Source organism: Dromiciops gliroides, chromosome 1 (assembly GCF_019393635.1).
Source record: "Dromiciops gliroides isolate mDroGli1 chromosome 1, mDroGli1.pri, whole genome shotgun sequence".
In the NCBI taxonomy this organism is placed as follows: Eukaryota; Metazoa; Chordata; class Mammalia; order Microbiotheria; family Microbiotheriidae; genus Dromiciops; species Dromiciops gliroides.
Window position 1 is genome coordinate 748,287,487 of NC_057861.1, and position 16,435 is coordinate 748,303,921.

Genomic DNA, 16,435 nt, shown 5'->3' on the forward strand with positions numbered 1-16,435 from the left:
AGAAAAGGGGAAGGGTATAAAGAAGCAAGCCATCCAAAAAGAGGCATGTTGCCTTGGGAGGTAGTGAGGTCCCCATCACTGGAGAGGCTCGATGGCCACTAGCCGGGGATGTTATAGAGGGGCATGGGTTGCATCCCATAATTGTTAAGGTCCCTTCCAATTTGGATGTTTTGTGGTGCTGTGAAGCCTGTAAGGTGAACAGCACATGTGAAATTATCTCCATTTTACAAATGAGGAAAGTCTTTTACATGGTTGCAACACAGACCCTTAGGTTTGTGTGCATCCGGTTTCTGCCCCTGGCCTTCTGTTTCCCTTGTGCTATAAGACTTTTTTTTTTTTTTAGTGAGGCAATTGAGGTTAAGTGACTTGCCCCGGGCCACACAGCTAGTAAGTGTTAAGTGTCTGAGGCAGGATTTGAACTCAGGTCCTCCTGACTCCAGGGCCGGCGCTCTATCCACTGCACCATCTAGCTGCCCCAAGACTTATTTTTTAAGCTTTACAACCACATACCCCAAGACCTGAAGGGGCCCTTAAAGGTTATCCAATCCAAGCCCCGCATTTTGCAGAATAGGAAGTGGAGGAAGCCCCTCCTGGGGATCCAAGCTCCCGCAGACCTGCCGGGAGTGCTGGGGTCTCTGCAGGGGGTCATTTCTGCCCAAACGTGGCACCTCCCACTTAGCCACTGGGCACTCGCATCCCCTGGGACCCGCTCAGTCGATCTTACCCTCATGCCTTCGAATCGGGACAGCGCTCTCAGGGGCCTCAGAGCACGCAGTGTCCGCAGCGACTTGATGGGACCCATTTCCGCGAAGCCGAGTGTGTTTGCCACGAGGCTTATTAGAGAGACCTGGACAAGAGACAGCACGAGAGGGTGTGTGGTCAGTACCAACTGACACTAGCTGGGCCCCATTCCCAGGCAGGGGGCTGATGGGATGGGGATGAGAAGACGAGGCAGGTGTCCCCGTGAGCAGAGAGCAAATTGGGGGGTGGGAGAGAGAATGTGGACACAACTGAGACACATCATGACTCGTCAATAACGACTGCCCCCCCCTTACAGATGTCAGTCACTTAGGGCAAAGAGGACATAGGCTGAAGTAGCTGTATTTTTGTCATTCTAGCTTAGTTTATCCAATGAGTGAAACCGTTTAGTATAAATTCGAACAGTCTCAAACTCATTAGAAAGGTTACAGTAAATGAGGCACCAGATCAAAGCAAGGATGAAAATGAAAACACCTCTAAGTCATTTGGAGAGCTGCCCCCCCCATCCCCTGCTCTCTTCCTGTGAATTAATTGCAGTTTTCTCTCTCCTCTGTTTGTCGGGGGCCCTCAGAGAATTCTTTGCTCTGGCCCTAGAGAGGGGACCTATTGGATCATCATTAGTGGCTTTAATCAGCAACAACTGGGCTTTGCTTGAGGACTTCTTGGCTACATAACATAATAACCCTTTGAAGCAGGCAGAGCAGCGATTATCACCCATACTTTACACAGAAGGGAACCAAAGGCCAGAGACATTAGAAGGTTTGACCAAGATCATAGATAGGAAAAGTGGCGGAGCTGGACCCCCACCCAGCACTCCAGGCTCCTAATTCACGTTACTTTACTTCAAATGGATTGCTGTGCATCGCATGCTTGATGTGATGGGAAGCAAGCCGGTGAGTGATTAACATATGCCTATTAATACATTCATTTAGCATTTAATAAACATCTACTATATGTAGAGAAAGCCTGGGTACGAGAGGGAGATGCAGAGTTGAGTAAGGCAATGGCCCCTGCCTTCATGAAGCTTATAGTCCACAAGAGTAGGAAGGCTGATGCTGGCCTTGACTAAATTCTCAGACATTACAGCACCAGGGTAGACATTCCGAGGGTCATGACTGAACTGGATGGGATCTCAAGGGCATTTAGTCCAGGGCTTCTTAAACTTTTCCCACTCATGACCCCTTTTGCCTGAGAAATTGTTACACGACCCTGGGCACATAGGTATATAATATAGGGATCCCCCACATTCAGTTACTCGACTCTACATGGGGTCACAACCCACAGCTTAAGAATCGCTGATCTTAGTCTACCCTTCTCCCATTTTACAGATGAGGCAACTCTTGGATTAAAGAAGTTAAGTGACTTGCCCAGGGTCACAAAACTAGTAAGTGCTGCAATCAAGATTTGAACCCAGGTCTTCCCAACTCCGGGTGCAGCCATCAACACTAAGGGCCTGGGGCAAAGCCCCTGTCAAGGTCTTCAGATGGTAACACCCAGGGGCAGGAAGGACACAAGACTCACTTTCCCTGCTCTGTTGCAAAGCAGATGCTAAATCGTAGTGAGCATATAGAACTCTAGTGGGACAATTGTTTCAAGGATTCAGGGGAGGAAAATGGGATACCAAGAAGGGTAGACTCCAGACTTGGCCCTTTACCCCAGCATGGGCACCTTCTCCCCCTCCTACTCCCTCTTTCAGGTCTTTTGTCTTCCCTCTTAGACAGGAAGATCCCTGAAGTCAGGGACTGATTTTTGACTTTCTTTGTATGCCAGTGCCTGGCACATAGTAGGTACTTAGTCAATGCTAGCTGACTGACTGATGGATTGTATTTGTATCTCCACATTTAGCATAGACAGTATGGTATGTTCTTAATAAATGTTTGTTGCCTTTCTCTACCATGATGAAATTATACAAGACTCAGAAAAGGGTCCCTGTGAGGCCTCCACACAGAGCCAGAATGGTCGTAGACCAGGTCAGGAATCCTTTCTACCACATCTGGGACAAGGGACCATTTGGCCTTTTCTTGAAGACCTCCAGTGATGGGGAACTCACTACCTCAGCAGGTCATTCATTCTACTTGTTAGGATTCTTTCTTCTGTCTGGCTCTATGTAACCTTCCCCCCCTGGTCCTCATTCTGTCCTCTGGTGTCAAGTAGAGAACCTGGAAGCCCCTTCCTACATGTCTGCTCTGTGGGGGCAGCTGCTCTGGCAGAGTGTGCTGAGGGCAGGGAAGAGGGGGGAACCAGGGGGCTCTCATACCAGTTCCCACAGACTTTTCTCCTGCTTTTCCCTGCTCACAGAATCATATTGGCTCTCCCCAGCCACAGCTCCTTCCTCCCGGCTCATGTCTATGGGAGGGTTTCCTTCCCACTCATTGCTGGGGCCGGTTATTAGCTGAGCCTGCCCTGCCTGGCTGGCTCTTGGGGGCATCTCCATGGCTGCACCCAGCCCTGTTGCCTGAGCCAGGTGCCTTCAAGGGAGTGGTCAGGTCTCCATCAGAGCCAGACACTTCTCCTAGTGCAGATGGGGTGAGATGCTGAGAAGGGGCACAGGGAATGGGACCGGCTGAAAGACTTGGCTCTGGCCAGAGATGTGCTGGGAGCAGGAAAGCAGAGAGGGGAAGGGCTTCCTGGGCCTCTCAGCCATTTCCCAGAAGCCTGATTGCTGGCATGAACCAATCAGTAAACAATGATTAAGCACCTACCATGTGCCAGGCACAGCAAGCACCTACTATGTGCCAGTTTGGGGAGGGGAGTGAAGGGGAAAGAGTCCTATTTGTTGTTTGTTCCCCTTTTCTGCCCATTCAGTTTAATGGGTTTGATCCACTTAAGAATTTCATGGACATCTCGGCTCAGCCACGGCAGCAACCTTTTGGAAAGACTACTGATGGCTGGCGACTGACCACCAGTGAAAACTATCTTGCCTCCCCTCACTCCCCTCCACCCCCTGGGCTGGCTGTCCCATCTGATTGCCTCCGGAGAATCTCAGCAAGGACCCTTTGTCCCAGGACTGAGGTTGGTGGCCCATTCTCCCTCCCCCAGAACCATAACTAGCAGTTCATAGGGTTTTAGATGGAACTGGAAGGAACCTTTTATGCCAATCCCCTCATTTTGAGTAACCTGTGGCTGAGGTTATGTGACTTGTCTAGAGTCATACAGAGAGCACCTTCAGAAGCAGGATTTGAACCCAGGTCTCCCTAGATCCAGGGCCAGTGCCCTATCCTATGTTACACCACCTCTAAAACATACTTACTGAGGGACCTCAGGCAAGTTACCTCAGGTACTCTAAACAGATTCCAACCTGCATCTTGAAGGAGTTCACTGCCCTGATGAAATCCTAGGTCTAGTCCTGGGAAAAGGGCAGAAATCTTGCTTGCTTTGTGCCAAGTTTAGTTGTTTCTACTGGATGAAGGCGCACAGGTGCTGTCAGCACCTCTAAATTCCAGCGCCCTGGGGCCCAAGCCCTGCCACCTCGCCTTAGTTATAACTAGGCCTCCCTCCTCCTTCTTCCAAGTTTTGATCAGCTCCAGCAAGAAGGCCAGCATTGCCCATTCTGTAGCTCTCCCCTCAAAAGAGGCCAGGGAAGATGCACCAGCACAGGCACATGTGTGAACATTTAGGTGTAACCCCTTGTGCAGACCTACCACCAGCCCGCTCATGCCCTCCCTCCCTCCCACAGATGGGCCAGCCAGGAGGGGCTGCAGGGATGCCTGTCCCCAGCCCCAGCCCTTTGCTGGGCATCAGTGCTTGCCGATGCCTCCCTGTGTCACATGCCACAGCTCAGCGTGTCAAGCTCCTGCCCCAGGCTTGAGCCGAGCTGACAGTCAGCCTCTCCCTCTGTCTCAGTCCCAGCTTCAGCAGCTTTTCTGTCTCTGTCCCTTCCCAGCTCTGGTTCTCTGAGTCAGGGCTGGCTTTGTGGCTCACCTTGACTGTCTCTATTCAATGCAAAAGGTGGACTTGTGGGTCCATCCCTCCAGGCATTTCTCTGGGTCCTGGAGCATGCCTCCATAGACAAGTATCTCAGCCCAGGTCAGATCCCCTTGTCTCTCCAACTGCATCAGCACACTCTGCCCTCACTGTCAATCCCCATACATAAATTCCTTATTACCTTCCTCCCCCTTAATGAATCAGGTGTCTCCCTCCTCTCAGTCTTGCCCTCCATGTTTCTCCAGGCAAAGGTGTCCTCACTCCACCCATGTCCCTATCACTTAGCCCCCAGGCTCTCCATGGGGTGGGCCAGACCAGGGACCCTTCCAGGGAGCCTGTGGCTCCCATGGATAGTGGATCCGTACCCTTGGCTCTTGCCCTTTGACACCCAGCAGAAGAATACTGATCCCTTGTCCCCATAGCAGCCCTTCAACTATGTGAAGACAGGACTAGAGGAGAATTCAAAGGGACCTTAGCAATCCTGGAGGCCAAGCCTCTCATTTTATAGATGAGGAAACTGAGGCCAGAGATGTTATCCTGTCCCTGGATCCTGCACAGCCTTATCAGCAATAGGTCTTGCCAAACGAGGCTCATTTACTGTTTTTTTTGGGGGGTGGGGTAGGGCAATGAGGGCCAAGGGACTTACCCAGGGTCACACAGCTAGTGTCAAGTGTCTGAGGCCAAATCTGAACTCAGGTCCTCTTGAATCCAGGGCCAGTGCTCTATCCACTGTGCCACCTAGCTGCCCTTACTTTTTTTAATGAACGAAGCATTTATTAAACACTTGCTGTGTGCAAAACATTGTATTAAGCACCAGTGTTACAAATAGAAAAGTTTTTTTTACCAGGTTATTAGATGGGTGAGCCACAGGAATGTTTCAGACTCCATATGTCTCATGCTGGGGATACAATTACAAAAGTCAAACCAGTCCATGCCCTTAAGTACTCACATTCTTTCAGGGGAAATGACACATACACAGAGAAAGGTAGGCAGAGGATATGGGGATCACATTGGGATGAGCCCTGGGCCCAGCTCATTGACCCTACCTCAGTCCTGAATTCCCCTATGGGGGAGTGCTGGGTGTGTGAGAGGAATGGATGGGGGCTGGCGGCCAGGTAGTGAACATGTGGTCCCCAAAGGTACCCTCGCCCGGGGCAAGGCGGTAGAAGAAGAACAAGGTGTTGGCTGGAGAGGAAGTAAGGAGGCCCCAGAAGGGATGCGGCCAGTTTGGTTCCCACCCCCCTCCACCCCTGCCTCTGCATTCCTTTCTTTCATGACATAGATGAGGAGCTGAAATCCGACATGTGCTTTTAAGATAATTTCCCTGGAACACAAATTGAGTTGTTTGGGAACAAAACTGATTACAGCAGATTGGGCAATTACTGGGGAGGAAAGTGGGTTTTACCTTGGCAGTCAGCGGGGACCAAGCTTCAGGGCAGGCTCTGTCAGCTGCCCCCTGTCAATACTTACCTCTTTGACAAGCACTTTAATTGGCACTCAGAGACAATAAGGCATGTGAGCCTCATGCCATCCCCAACCTGGCTCCTTCTGAGCCTTTCTCCTGAACACTGACCTTCCTCTCTAAGCAGACTGAACCAGGGAAGTTGGCAGTGAGAGGCTCCAAAGACCCTCACACCTGTCCATGTTATGGGACATTCATTGGTTTGTTGAGCCTGCCTCTCCCCTTGGCCTTGAGGTCAGCCTATCTGATTCTCCTTCTTCTGCCATCTTAAAATGGGACAAATCTGATTTCCTGCACTGAAAAGTGTGTTTGTAGAATTCTGAGTGGACATGAAGCCCTGGGCCATGGAGTATGCAGCTATGGGTAGAACCCTGCATCTGGGGTCAGAGACCTGGGTTTGGACTGCTGCTGTTATTGACTGTATGATCTGAATCTTTCTGTGCCTCAGTTTCTTCATTTGAAAAATAAGGGAATTTGACCTGGATAGATTACCTCTCAGGTCCCTTCAGCTCTATAGGTATGACTCATTAAGTTGCCAAAATTCCAGAGCATATTAAAGAGATGGTTGGTGAATATTTAGAAAGGGAAGCAGTGATTATCGAGAACCAGCCAGGCTTAATCAAGAACAGGTCTCACCAGACTAACTGCATTTCCTTCTTTGTGGGGTTACCAGATTGCTAAATTGAGGGAATATCTCATATACAGTTTGCCTAGTTTTTAGCAAAACATTTGACAACGTTTCCCCTGCTCTTCTGATGGCCAGGAAGTAAGTTCAATGATAGCACTTTTGGGTGGAATTGGAATTGGCTAAATGACTCAAATCAAACAGTGATGAGGACTAGATTGATGCTGACTTGGACAGAGGTCTCCGGTGGAGTTCCCAGGGATTTGTGCTTGGCCCTGGTATATTTGTCATATTTATCAGTGACTCAGGTAAAGGCATAGGTGAAATCCTTATTAAATTTGCAGATGACACAAAGTGGTCAGTGGACCACAAGTTCACTCTGAGTCAAGAGTGTGATACAGAAGCCGAGAATGCTGATGTGATTGTGGGTCACATTAAGAGAGGCCTAAGTTTCTGTAATTGTCCTGCTGTACTCTCTCCTGGACAGACCACATTGGGAGCATGGGGTTTAGTTCTGGTATCCACAGGTTCTGTGAAGAGAGTTGACTACCACCCTCTGAAGGTCACATGGGAGAGTTAAGCACTTAGCCTTTCTCTGCTTAGCTCTAGAGGCCAGAGCCAAGAGCAAAGGATGGATGCTACAATGGGGCAAATTCAAGCTTCTAGAAGGAAAAGCCTGTCTCCCAGGGGATGGAGGTGTGGTGCCAGATCATGGGCTCCTCCTCACGGGGGTCTTCTAGTAAAGGCAAGAAGCCTGAAGGGACAAGCTGTCCTAATGCATTCGGGCATCACATCTGGGCTGCTGCTGGCCAGACAAGCACCGATCCAATCCCATGCTCTTCCTCAGTGTCAAGGGTCTAAATTCACCCAACAAAGAAACAGAGGCTTCTGGGATATAGGAGGCACCTTCTGGGCTTGATTTTATCTTCGGTATCCATAGCTTCTGTAATGGGGCTGGAGGAGGGTGTGGGAGCTGGGTCACATTCTAAGGGGATGGGACCAGAGTCTCAGGGCCACAATGGGGTGACAAGAGTGAACATGGCTACCATGCCTCTATTCGAAAAGGACCATAGTTTTATGATCTGGAAGCGACCTCAGAAAGTATCTAGTGCAACCCTGTCATTTTACAGAGGAGGAAACTGAGGCTTATGAAGGCTAAGTGACTTGCCCAGGGTCACACAGCCACCCAACATTGGGGGCAGGATTTGAACCCAGGTCATTTGTCTCCAAGGCCAGCACTGCTACACAGATGATTGTGTCCCCGGTGCTCTGTGATGTCTGGCTTTCTCTCTGTGCTTGGCGCATACGGCTCCTGACTTTGGACCTTGTAAACCTGGGCTCTGGTAACAGCTTCCTGCTGAGCTGCCTGGATCTGCTGTCTTTGGGAGCTCCCTGCTTTGATGTTGGCCCAGTCTTCTGTTTATCCACTCGGATATCCCTTTGGAGTTTTTGTTCTCAGACTCAATTCCCAACTTCCTGCCCATCCCTCTGGATCCACCCCAGGCTTTGTGAGCTCCTGGCTCAGCCCTGTGTCTGGCTTTCTGTTTATCTGTTTGGACTATGCCCTTTGCTTCTGGTGAACCAGCTCATTGCTACTGATGTCCCATCCCATTGCCTGCCTCATCCTTTCTCATAAGAAAAGGGGACCTGATAGAGCTCCTGGTGTCACCACTGAGGGCCATGTGGAATGGACGAAGCTTTAATGGAGAGTTGCAGGCATCATTCTAGGTGGTGGAGAAGACATTTTTGGGTAGGGGTCCTTTACTAGAATCTCTCATGTCATGGATGCCAAGTACATGTCATTGTTGCTGAGTTGTTGCAGTCGTGTCTGACTTTCTGTGGCCCCATCTGGGGGTTTCTTGGCAAAAATACTGGAGTGGTTTGCCATCTTCCTCTCCAGTTCATTTTATAGATGAGGAAACTAAGGCAAACAGCATTAAGTGACTTGCCCAGGGTCACACAGCTAAGCGTCTGAGGCCAGATTTGAATTAAAAAAAATGAGTCTTAGGGGGCAGCTAGGTGGTGCAGTGGATAAAGCACCAACCCTGGATTCAGGAGGACCTGAGTTCAAACCTAGACTCAGACACTTGACACTAGCTGTGTGACCCTGGGCAAGTCACTTAACCCTCACTGCCCTGTAAAAAATTTAAAAAATAAATAAAAGGATGAGTCTTTTTGGTTCTAGGCCCAGTGCTCTAACCACTGCTCTACCTAGATGCCCTTCAAGCAGGTGACTCAAAATGTATCCTCTCTCTATATCTTATATACTCCTGTGAGAAGCCAGTGTCAGCCATCTTTCTACTTTGATTCCACGTTTGTGCGTATAACCCCTAGTTGGAGCTGAGATTAGGGAGTGGAAATATGGAGAGCCCAAGATCAGATACTCCACAGGACAAGGCATGCGCAGCTTCCTTTGTATAACAATGCGAGCACACACAGAATTGGCATCTACAACAACAGTGGGGATGTGGCAGTGGTGGTGATGAAGGTAAGGATGGAGTGTGCAGATGGTGCCTATGTGTCATGAGAGGTGATACGAGAAATGGTGCTGATAAGGGTGAGTGAGAGTGAGTCTGGGATTACAAGGGCAGCTTTGGTGGTGAGGGAGTGAGGAAGCTGGTTCTGGTGGTACTAGGAACTTAGAGATGTCTGTAATGAAGATGAGATGGGTGATGGGGATGACGATGGTAACATTGACTATGGAGATGGAGATGGTGATGGTGGTATGGGGCACTGACAGTGGCCATGAAGAAGGCTACAAATGGAGGCACTAGTAATGCTGGGGTGGCAAGAGTGATAATGGAGATGACGGTCACAGGCTTAGTGTCAACGATGGGGATGATTCCAATGACAATGGTGACAAGAGGGGAAGCTAGGTGGTGCAGTGGATAGAGCACTGGCCCTGGAGTCAGGAGGACCTGAGTTCAAATCCAGCCTCAGACACCTAACACTTACTAGCTGTGTGACCCTGGGCAAGTCACTTAACCCCAATTGCCTCACCAAAAAAACAAACAAACAAAAAACCCAAGACAATGGTGACAAGTACAGTGAGGAGATGATCATTTATGGTGGAAGTGGTGACGATCACACTGGTGTGGGGGGGATGACAGTGGTGATGACAACCAAGGGTTGGGGATGGGGATGGTGAATACTTGGTCAGTGGTGAGGAGGAAGATACTGATGCAGACAGTTATTGTGCTGGTGAAAATGGCGCTAAGGGAGGTGGCAGAGCTGGTACCGATGAAAATCATCGGCCGGTATCAGGACAGGTACAACTAACACTGACAACAACAACAACTAGCATTTGGGTAGAACTTGAACAAAGCACTTGACAAATATCATCTCATTTTATCCTCACAAAAACTCTGGGAGGAAGGTGCTTTATTGTCCTTGTTTTACAGAGGAGTCAATGGAGGGAGACAGCTGACTTGTCCCGGGTCAACCCAGCTAGGCAGGACTCAATTTCAGTTCTTCCTGATTCCAAGTCTCCCACTCTAAGCACTCACTGCCTGGGGCACATGGAAGGCTTATACACTTTTCTTTCCCAAGGGGAGCAAATACACCAACAGGTTTCCAGACCAGCTGCTGTCCTCATTACCCCCATCCCCACCTTCCCCAAGCCCTGACAAATCCAATTCCTGGCAGCCTCAAACACCGAAAAAAAGACCGGTTTCCCTGGTGCCCTTGGGACACAAACAGAAGCCATATGGATCCTGTGAAAGGGAGACCTCTGGCTCTGTACTGGGGGGAATCCCCTGACTGTCTGCGTGACCCTGAGCCAAACCATCCCCTGTCTAAGCCATCATCTCCTCATCTGTGAAATAGGGTTAATCACGCCTGTTCAGCCTCCGGCAAAGGGCTCTTTGGAATCTGACGAGCCCCTGGATGGGAGAACATGTGGCAACAACAGAATTCCATCCAGATGTGTGGGGCATGTGGAGTTCTGCGAGCAGATATTATCCTTTAATGATTCATTGGTCATGGAGGTGAGGAAACAGCGCAGAATGGAAAGCTGGATGTCAAAGCGAACCAGCTGTTCCGTCTCTCTGCTCCCCTGCTCCCCTTACTTCCCCCCTTTCCTCATGAGAAGTGCCCTGTGCTGGGTCAGACATGGGTGGTTCTGGGTGGAGGGGGAAGGGAACAGAGAGGCCCACACAGAGGGGACTCATTAATTCTTGGTCCATTCCCAGCCTGGAAGCCCTGACTGATGGTAGGGGGGCTTCAAGGGTCCAGAGACCCCATTGCCTCCCCCCTTTTCTGATCTGACCCTCCAAGCCTCCCCCTTCCAGCCTAGTGGGCCACAGTTCCCCAGCAGGTGCTCCCATTTCAGGCCAAGAGTCACCATCCCTGGCAGAGGCTACTCCTCCCTCCCCCCATGACTCATAGCAGCCCCACTTCCCTTCTCCAATCCTGGCCAAGGCCCTGCCAGTCCTCCCTGCACCAGAAAGCATCTTCCCGTGCTTATTGCAGCCCACGGTGACCTCCTCCACTGACCGCCTTCTCACAGCACTCACAGCCTGTACCTGACCCTCTTACACTCAGGAGCCACCAAAGGCCTTGGCTTTATTCTCTGAGCGTTCTGTACACGTACAGCTTGTCTCTGAAAGCCCTCGGCTCTGAGTGCTCTCCCGAAGGCAGAGATTGTGGTTTTCCCTTTTGCTTTCTCTCCCTAAGTGCATGGAGTCTAGCACGTGTCTGGGTCCAGGAGACAGAAAGCAATGCCGGTTCATTTATCGATCACCTCTACCCACAATGTCCAACAACTGCTCTCATCTGCACGGATCTCCCATCCTCTCCCCTCCCCTCCTCCTCACTCCCTTCCCCACCCCCATTCCCTTCTCTCCTCTCCCATCCCCCTCATTTCATCTCATCCCCTCCCCCATCTTCTCCCCTCCCTTCTCCCATTCCCTCCCCTGCCCCTCTCATGCCCCCATCCCATCCCCTGTCCTTCTCTCTCATCTCATGTCACCCCATTTTCCATCCTCTCCCATCCTCCCCGATCATTCCTTCCCCTCTCCTTCCCTCCTCCCTTCCCCTTCCCCTCCCCCATCCCATCCTATCCCCCCATCCCCATCTCTCTCCTCCAATCCCTAAAACAGCAGGTGCTCTTCCTGGGAGAAAGAGTTATCTCTGACTCAAGTTGGGAGATGAGCAGAGCAGGGTCACTGAATCATAGACCTGAGAAGCTAATCTCCCCATTTTTCAGATGAGAACACTGAGGCCTAGGGAGGCTAAGGGACTTTCTGAAGGTCATACAGGTAGGAATCATAGTCAGGATCTGAACTCGGGGCACCTGAGGCCAAATTCAGGGCCCACTCCGCTGGATCACTGGTCAGTACATTGGGGACAGAGAATACCACCTTGGCGATATAGGGGACATAGCAGTGGGTGTATGTTTTGGGCATGGGCTGGGCCAGGTGGGCTCTGGGATCCTAGGATCATTTTACTGTCCTCTGCCTTATCCAGACCAGATGTCTGGGGTCCCATGTCTCAGTGGGGACAGTGGTAAGGGAAGGTAAGGAAACAATGAGTCCTGTGCATGAGGATAAGTGCTTGGGGCAAAGGGATGCAGTGGTCACATCATTATCCTATTATGTGCCAGGCACTGTGCTAAGCACTTTACCATTATTATCTCATTGAATCCCCACAACAATCCTGGGAGGCAGGGCTATTATTACCCCCATTTTACAGATGAGGAAAGTAAGGCTGTATTTGAACTCAGGTCTTCCTGACTTGAGGCTTGGCACTCTATGCCCTGCATTGCCTGGCTAGCTGACCCATATTGGGGGCATATATTAGGAAGGCCAGACTTCTCCTGCCTGGTTCTTGTGGGAGAATCAGTGGAAGGCCCTGAAGTTCTCAGGGGGCAGATCTAGGTTCAATATAAGTACAAAGACCCCCACCCACAAGTGCTGTCCTGAGGGAGAATGGACTCCCACTCACTGGGGGTCCTTGAGAGGAGGCCGGATGGCCACTTGCCAGGGACAATGTAGATGGGGCTTGGCTGAGATCATCTCTGATGTGCCGGGTCTCACCTTCCTTGCTTCTCTGGTTGCCCATATGACTTGCAGCATGCAAGGAGTGTGAGGATAGTCATCTCTGACACCCACACACCCACAGACATCTCCACTGTCTCTGTTGAAGGCTTCTGAATCGTCTGCTCCCCTCTCCCCCAGGCCTCACTGGGCACCACTCACCTGTTCATCTTTGTGCTCATGATGGATGGCCTCCCCTCCCTTCCCCCTGCCCTCCTCCTGGCTGCCCCCTAATTACTCACATCCACGATGAGGAAGTCCAGCCAGCACCAGGCATTGGTGAAGTACTTCTTAAAGCCATAGGCCACCCACTTGAGCAGCATCTCTAGGACAAAGATGTAGGTGAACATCTTGTCCGCATATTCCAGGAGGACCTTGATGGTCTTACGCTCCTCCAGGTAGATGTCTTCAAAGGCCTGCAGCCAGAATTTAACAAAAGATGCAGGGGCCTGCTGGAGAGGCGGCTTTGGCTGGGGAGAAAGGTCTTTATGACTGAGATGGAATGGGCAGTGAGCTCCCCTTCCGGGCGGGGAGTCAAGTAGAGGCTGGATGGCCGGCTCTCAGGGACACTAAGGGAGGGATTTGGTTCTTCCTTGGAAGGGGTTTGAATCAGATGACTTCTCATGACCCTTCTGACTTCATTCTAAGATTTAGGGTTGATTTCACTTCTGTGTCTCTACCCAGGTTCTCCCCCAATCTTGGAACGTGCTTCACCCTCCCTCTGTCCAGACTCAATCCTTGGCTTTCTTCTAGACTCTGCCTAGGTTCCCCTTCCTAAAGGACAGATCCCTCCAATGGCTGGGGCTGACTCAATCCTGAAATCACCTTGAATTTCCTCATCTATCCACATGTTATAGCAATAGAATGGAAGCACTCTGAGGGCAGGCACCATTAAATTTCTGTTTTTGTCACCCTGGGGCCTCACATGGCACCTGGCACAGAGCAAGGGCTTGATTCCACTGTTTGATGGGACTGCCCGGGTGTTCCATCTCCTGCCTCTCAGAGTCCTAGACCGTAGGAAACCCTGGGGCACATCAAGGGCAGTATGTGTTTGATGTGGCTATTTGGGTCCTTGCTTTAGAACTCTGGATTAAAGCTGTTTGTTCCAGCTCACAGTGTGCAGCGATGCTTATGACTCTCGAGGCAACCTGGAAGCAACATGAGACATGTGTGGTTGGGAGGCCACTGTCTTCCAGGGCTAGGTGTGGCCCCCACGGTGGGGTGAGTGCTGACAGAAGGCAGAAACTTTACTATGATGCTCTGGGACGGCTGACTGGGGCTGCCTAACGTTGGTCCAGTACACTTAGCCAGGTGAACCCCACTAGGGTTCAAGGAACCTCAGAAGCCCTGAGCTTGCCCCAGTTGCTATCAGTGTCTCCTCCTCTGCTTAGCACCCATCTACGCAAAGGTATCTGCTGCCCTGGCCTGCCAGCCTGCCTCCCTCGGCAGCACACAGTGCTTGCTTCCTTGGGTGGCTGGCTCTTGGTACGTGACTGACTTTGTGTCTGCCGTCTGTCTCCTGTTTGCAGCCAAAACACGTTCCCTGCTCCGATGGAGTGGGCTGAATCAGCAATATGTTAAGTAGTTTTGTTTTTTTTAAACAGTGATAAACAAAAGCCTTTTAAGCCAAGTGCAGCCGTACAGGGGACTGAAGGAGAGGCAAGAAGGAAGGGCGACCTGACCATCAGCCACTTGGTGCAGCCTGGACAGATGGGAGACTCATCACCATCATCCACCTTGCCCCAAGGCAGGTGTCCCCTTAGCCCTTGGATCCCATCCGGGATTTTCCTGGATGCCTGTCTACACAAGTCAAAGAGAAACATGCCAGGTCTACACATAGAGCGGAACCAACTCTGCCAAGGGTGGAAGCTTAGTTCATCTAATTCCCTCCGGCTCAGGGCAGCCCCATTTCCTCTGAGGCTCTGTCTGGCAGATCCTTCTGCTGAGTCGGCAGTAAATTCCAGATCATTTTATTAGTCAAACCTCGCCTGTCCCTTGAGACTCGAGCCCCATCGAAACGACGCCCTCCAGGACTGTTGCGGCCCACACTGGCCTCCAGCCCTTTCGGCAAATGAGAACCCATTCTCTAGTGCTAGAGAGACATAGGGTCAGGGATTTGGGGCAGGAAAGAGCCTGAGAAGTCATTGTACAGGTGAGGGAAACTGAGGCCTGAGGCCAGAGCTAGGATTTGAACTCAAGTCCTCAGACTCCAAATGCAGTGTTCTTTCCAGTAGGCTTCACTGCCTCTGGCTGTTTTATGCCTGGTAATCCCATCTCCCCAATCAGAGAAAAAGCTTCCTGAGGTCAGGGCCTACGTTGCCTTCTCTGGCCTCCCCAGCAGCTGGCGTGGGGAAGTCTGGGCTTCACAAAGACTTATAGAAGATGGGAAGGTTGGAATTGTTGGTCTTGATTTTTCCTGCTCGAGATGTGTGTGATTTGAATCAAGGAATGTCTCTGGACAGATGACCCTAGCTGAGGGCCTGGACTGGGAGTCAGGAGGCGGGGTTCACATCTCAGCTCCTCCATTAGCTGTGTCACCTTGGATAAATCACTTCCCCCCACCTTGGTTTGCTCATCTGTCAAGTGAGAGGGTTGGACCCTCTGGCTGCTGAGGTCGCTTCTGGTCTAGCTCTTGGGTCCCATGAACCCTTGGGGAGCTCATGCTGTTGAGCTTTTGGGGCAATGGACGTGGATTATGGGGCCTTTCCCTACAGGGAGTGGGCATCTCCCCCAGTCCGTTCCCTGCCATTCATAAGGAGACAAAAGAAGCTTCAGATGAGGTCTTGGTGCCAAGGCCTGGCAGGCTCTCATGAGCCCAGAGCAGGAGGCCTTGGGCCCTGCTCTTCCACTGAGCTAACAACCATTGTGGGTCCTAAATTCTCCTAGTGAGCCGGCTAGTGCCAGGTGTGCCTGTTGTGGGCCACCCTGGGAGGCCCAGTGGGGAGCGAGCCCCCTCCCCCCCCACCCCATGCCCTCCTCTCTCCACCGCCCCCCCCCATGCGCTTTGCACCCTCGCCCAGCATTACCAGGGCGCCGCTGCTCAGCAAAATCATGAAGATGATGAAGGTCTCGAACCAACTGTGCTCCACGATGCGGTAGCAGGTTTTCCGGAGCCTCCACCAGACCTTGCCAGGAAACTGTGTTGTGTCCACCGTGCAGCAGGGACAGCGCCGGACACAGCCTGCAGGGGGAAGAAGGAGGAAACAAGATGGCGCCAGGGCTGGGATCATGGAGCCTGCCGTAGGACCTTCGCTCCAACACTACCCAATGGTGAATGAATGATAGAGAAACAGAGGGCTGGGCTGGGTCAGGCGCCCTCGGGAGCTCCGTCCTGGCTTATTTCTCTGTCCCAGAACAAGCCCAGGCCCTGCCAAGGAGCCCCCGCCCTCCCAGGGCCTATCTCTGCAGGCAGGATGCTAGCTAAGTCTTCATGAACAAGGCGAGTGTTCTCTCCAGTACACACGTGCACACGCATGCGTAGCTTTATAAAGCTAGAGCTGAATGTATTGTGTTGGGAGGAAATAATGAAGCACTTTTCAACCCTTCAAGCATTTTATAAATAGGAGTCACTTTGCTCCTTCGGGAGGGTCCCTTGACTTCTTTTCACCTCACTGGAGAAGGACAAAGTCC

General features: G+C 51.3%; 1 protein-coding gene across 2 annotated transcripts in view; it reads right to left on the bottom strand.

The window, feature by feature from the left end:
- Positions 1-16,435, bottom strand: part of SCN5A (sodium voltage-gated channel alpha subunit 5) — a 173,543-nt gene that overhangs the window by 19,517 nt on the left and 137,591 nt on the right. For both annotated transcript variants that reach the window (XM_043976098.1, XM_043976099.1), the window contains exons 19-21: positions 15,832-15,986; positions 13,048-13,221; positions 725-847 (exon numbers count right to left, since the gene is read on the bottom strand). In XM_043976098.1, the coding sequence (XP_043832033.1) occupies positions 725-847; positions 13,048-13,221; positions 15,832-15,986 (452 nt within the window). The remainder of the gene's footprint in view (positions 1-724; positions 848-13,047; positions 13,222-15,831; positions 15,987-16,435) is intronic.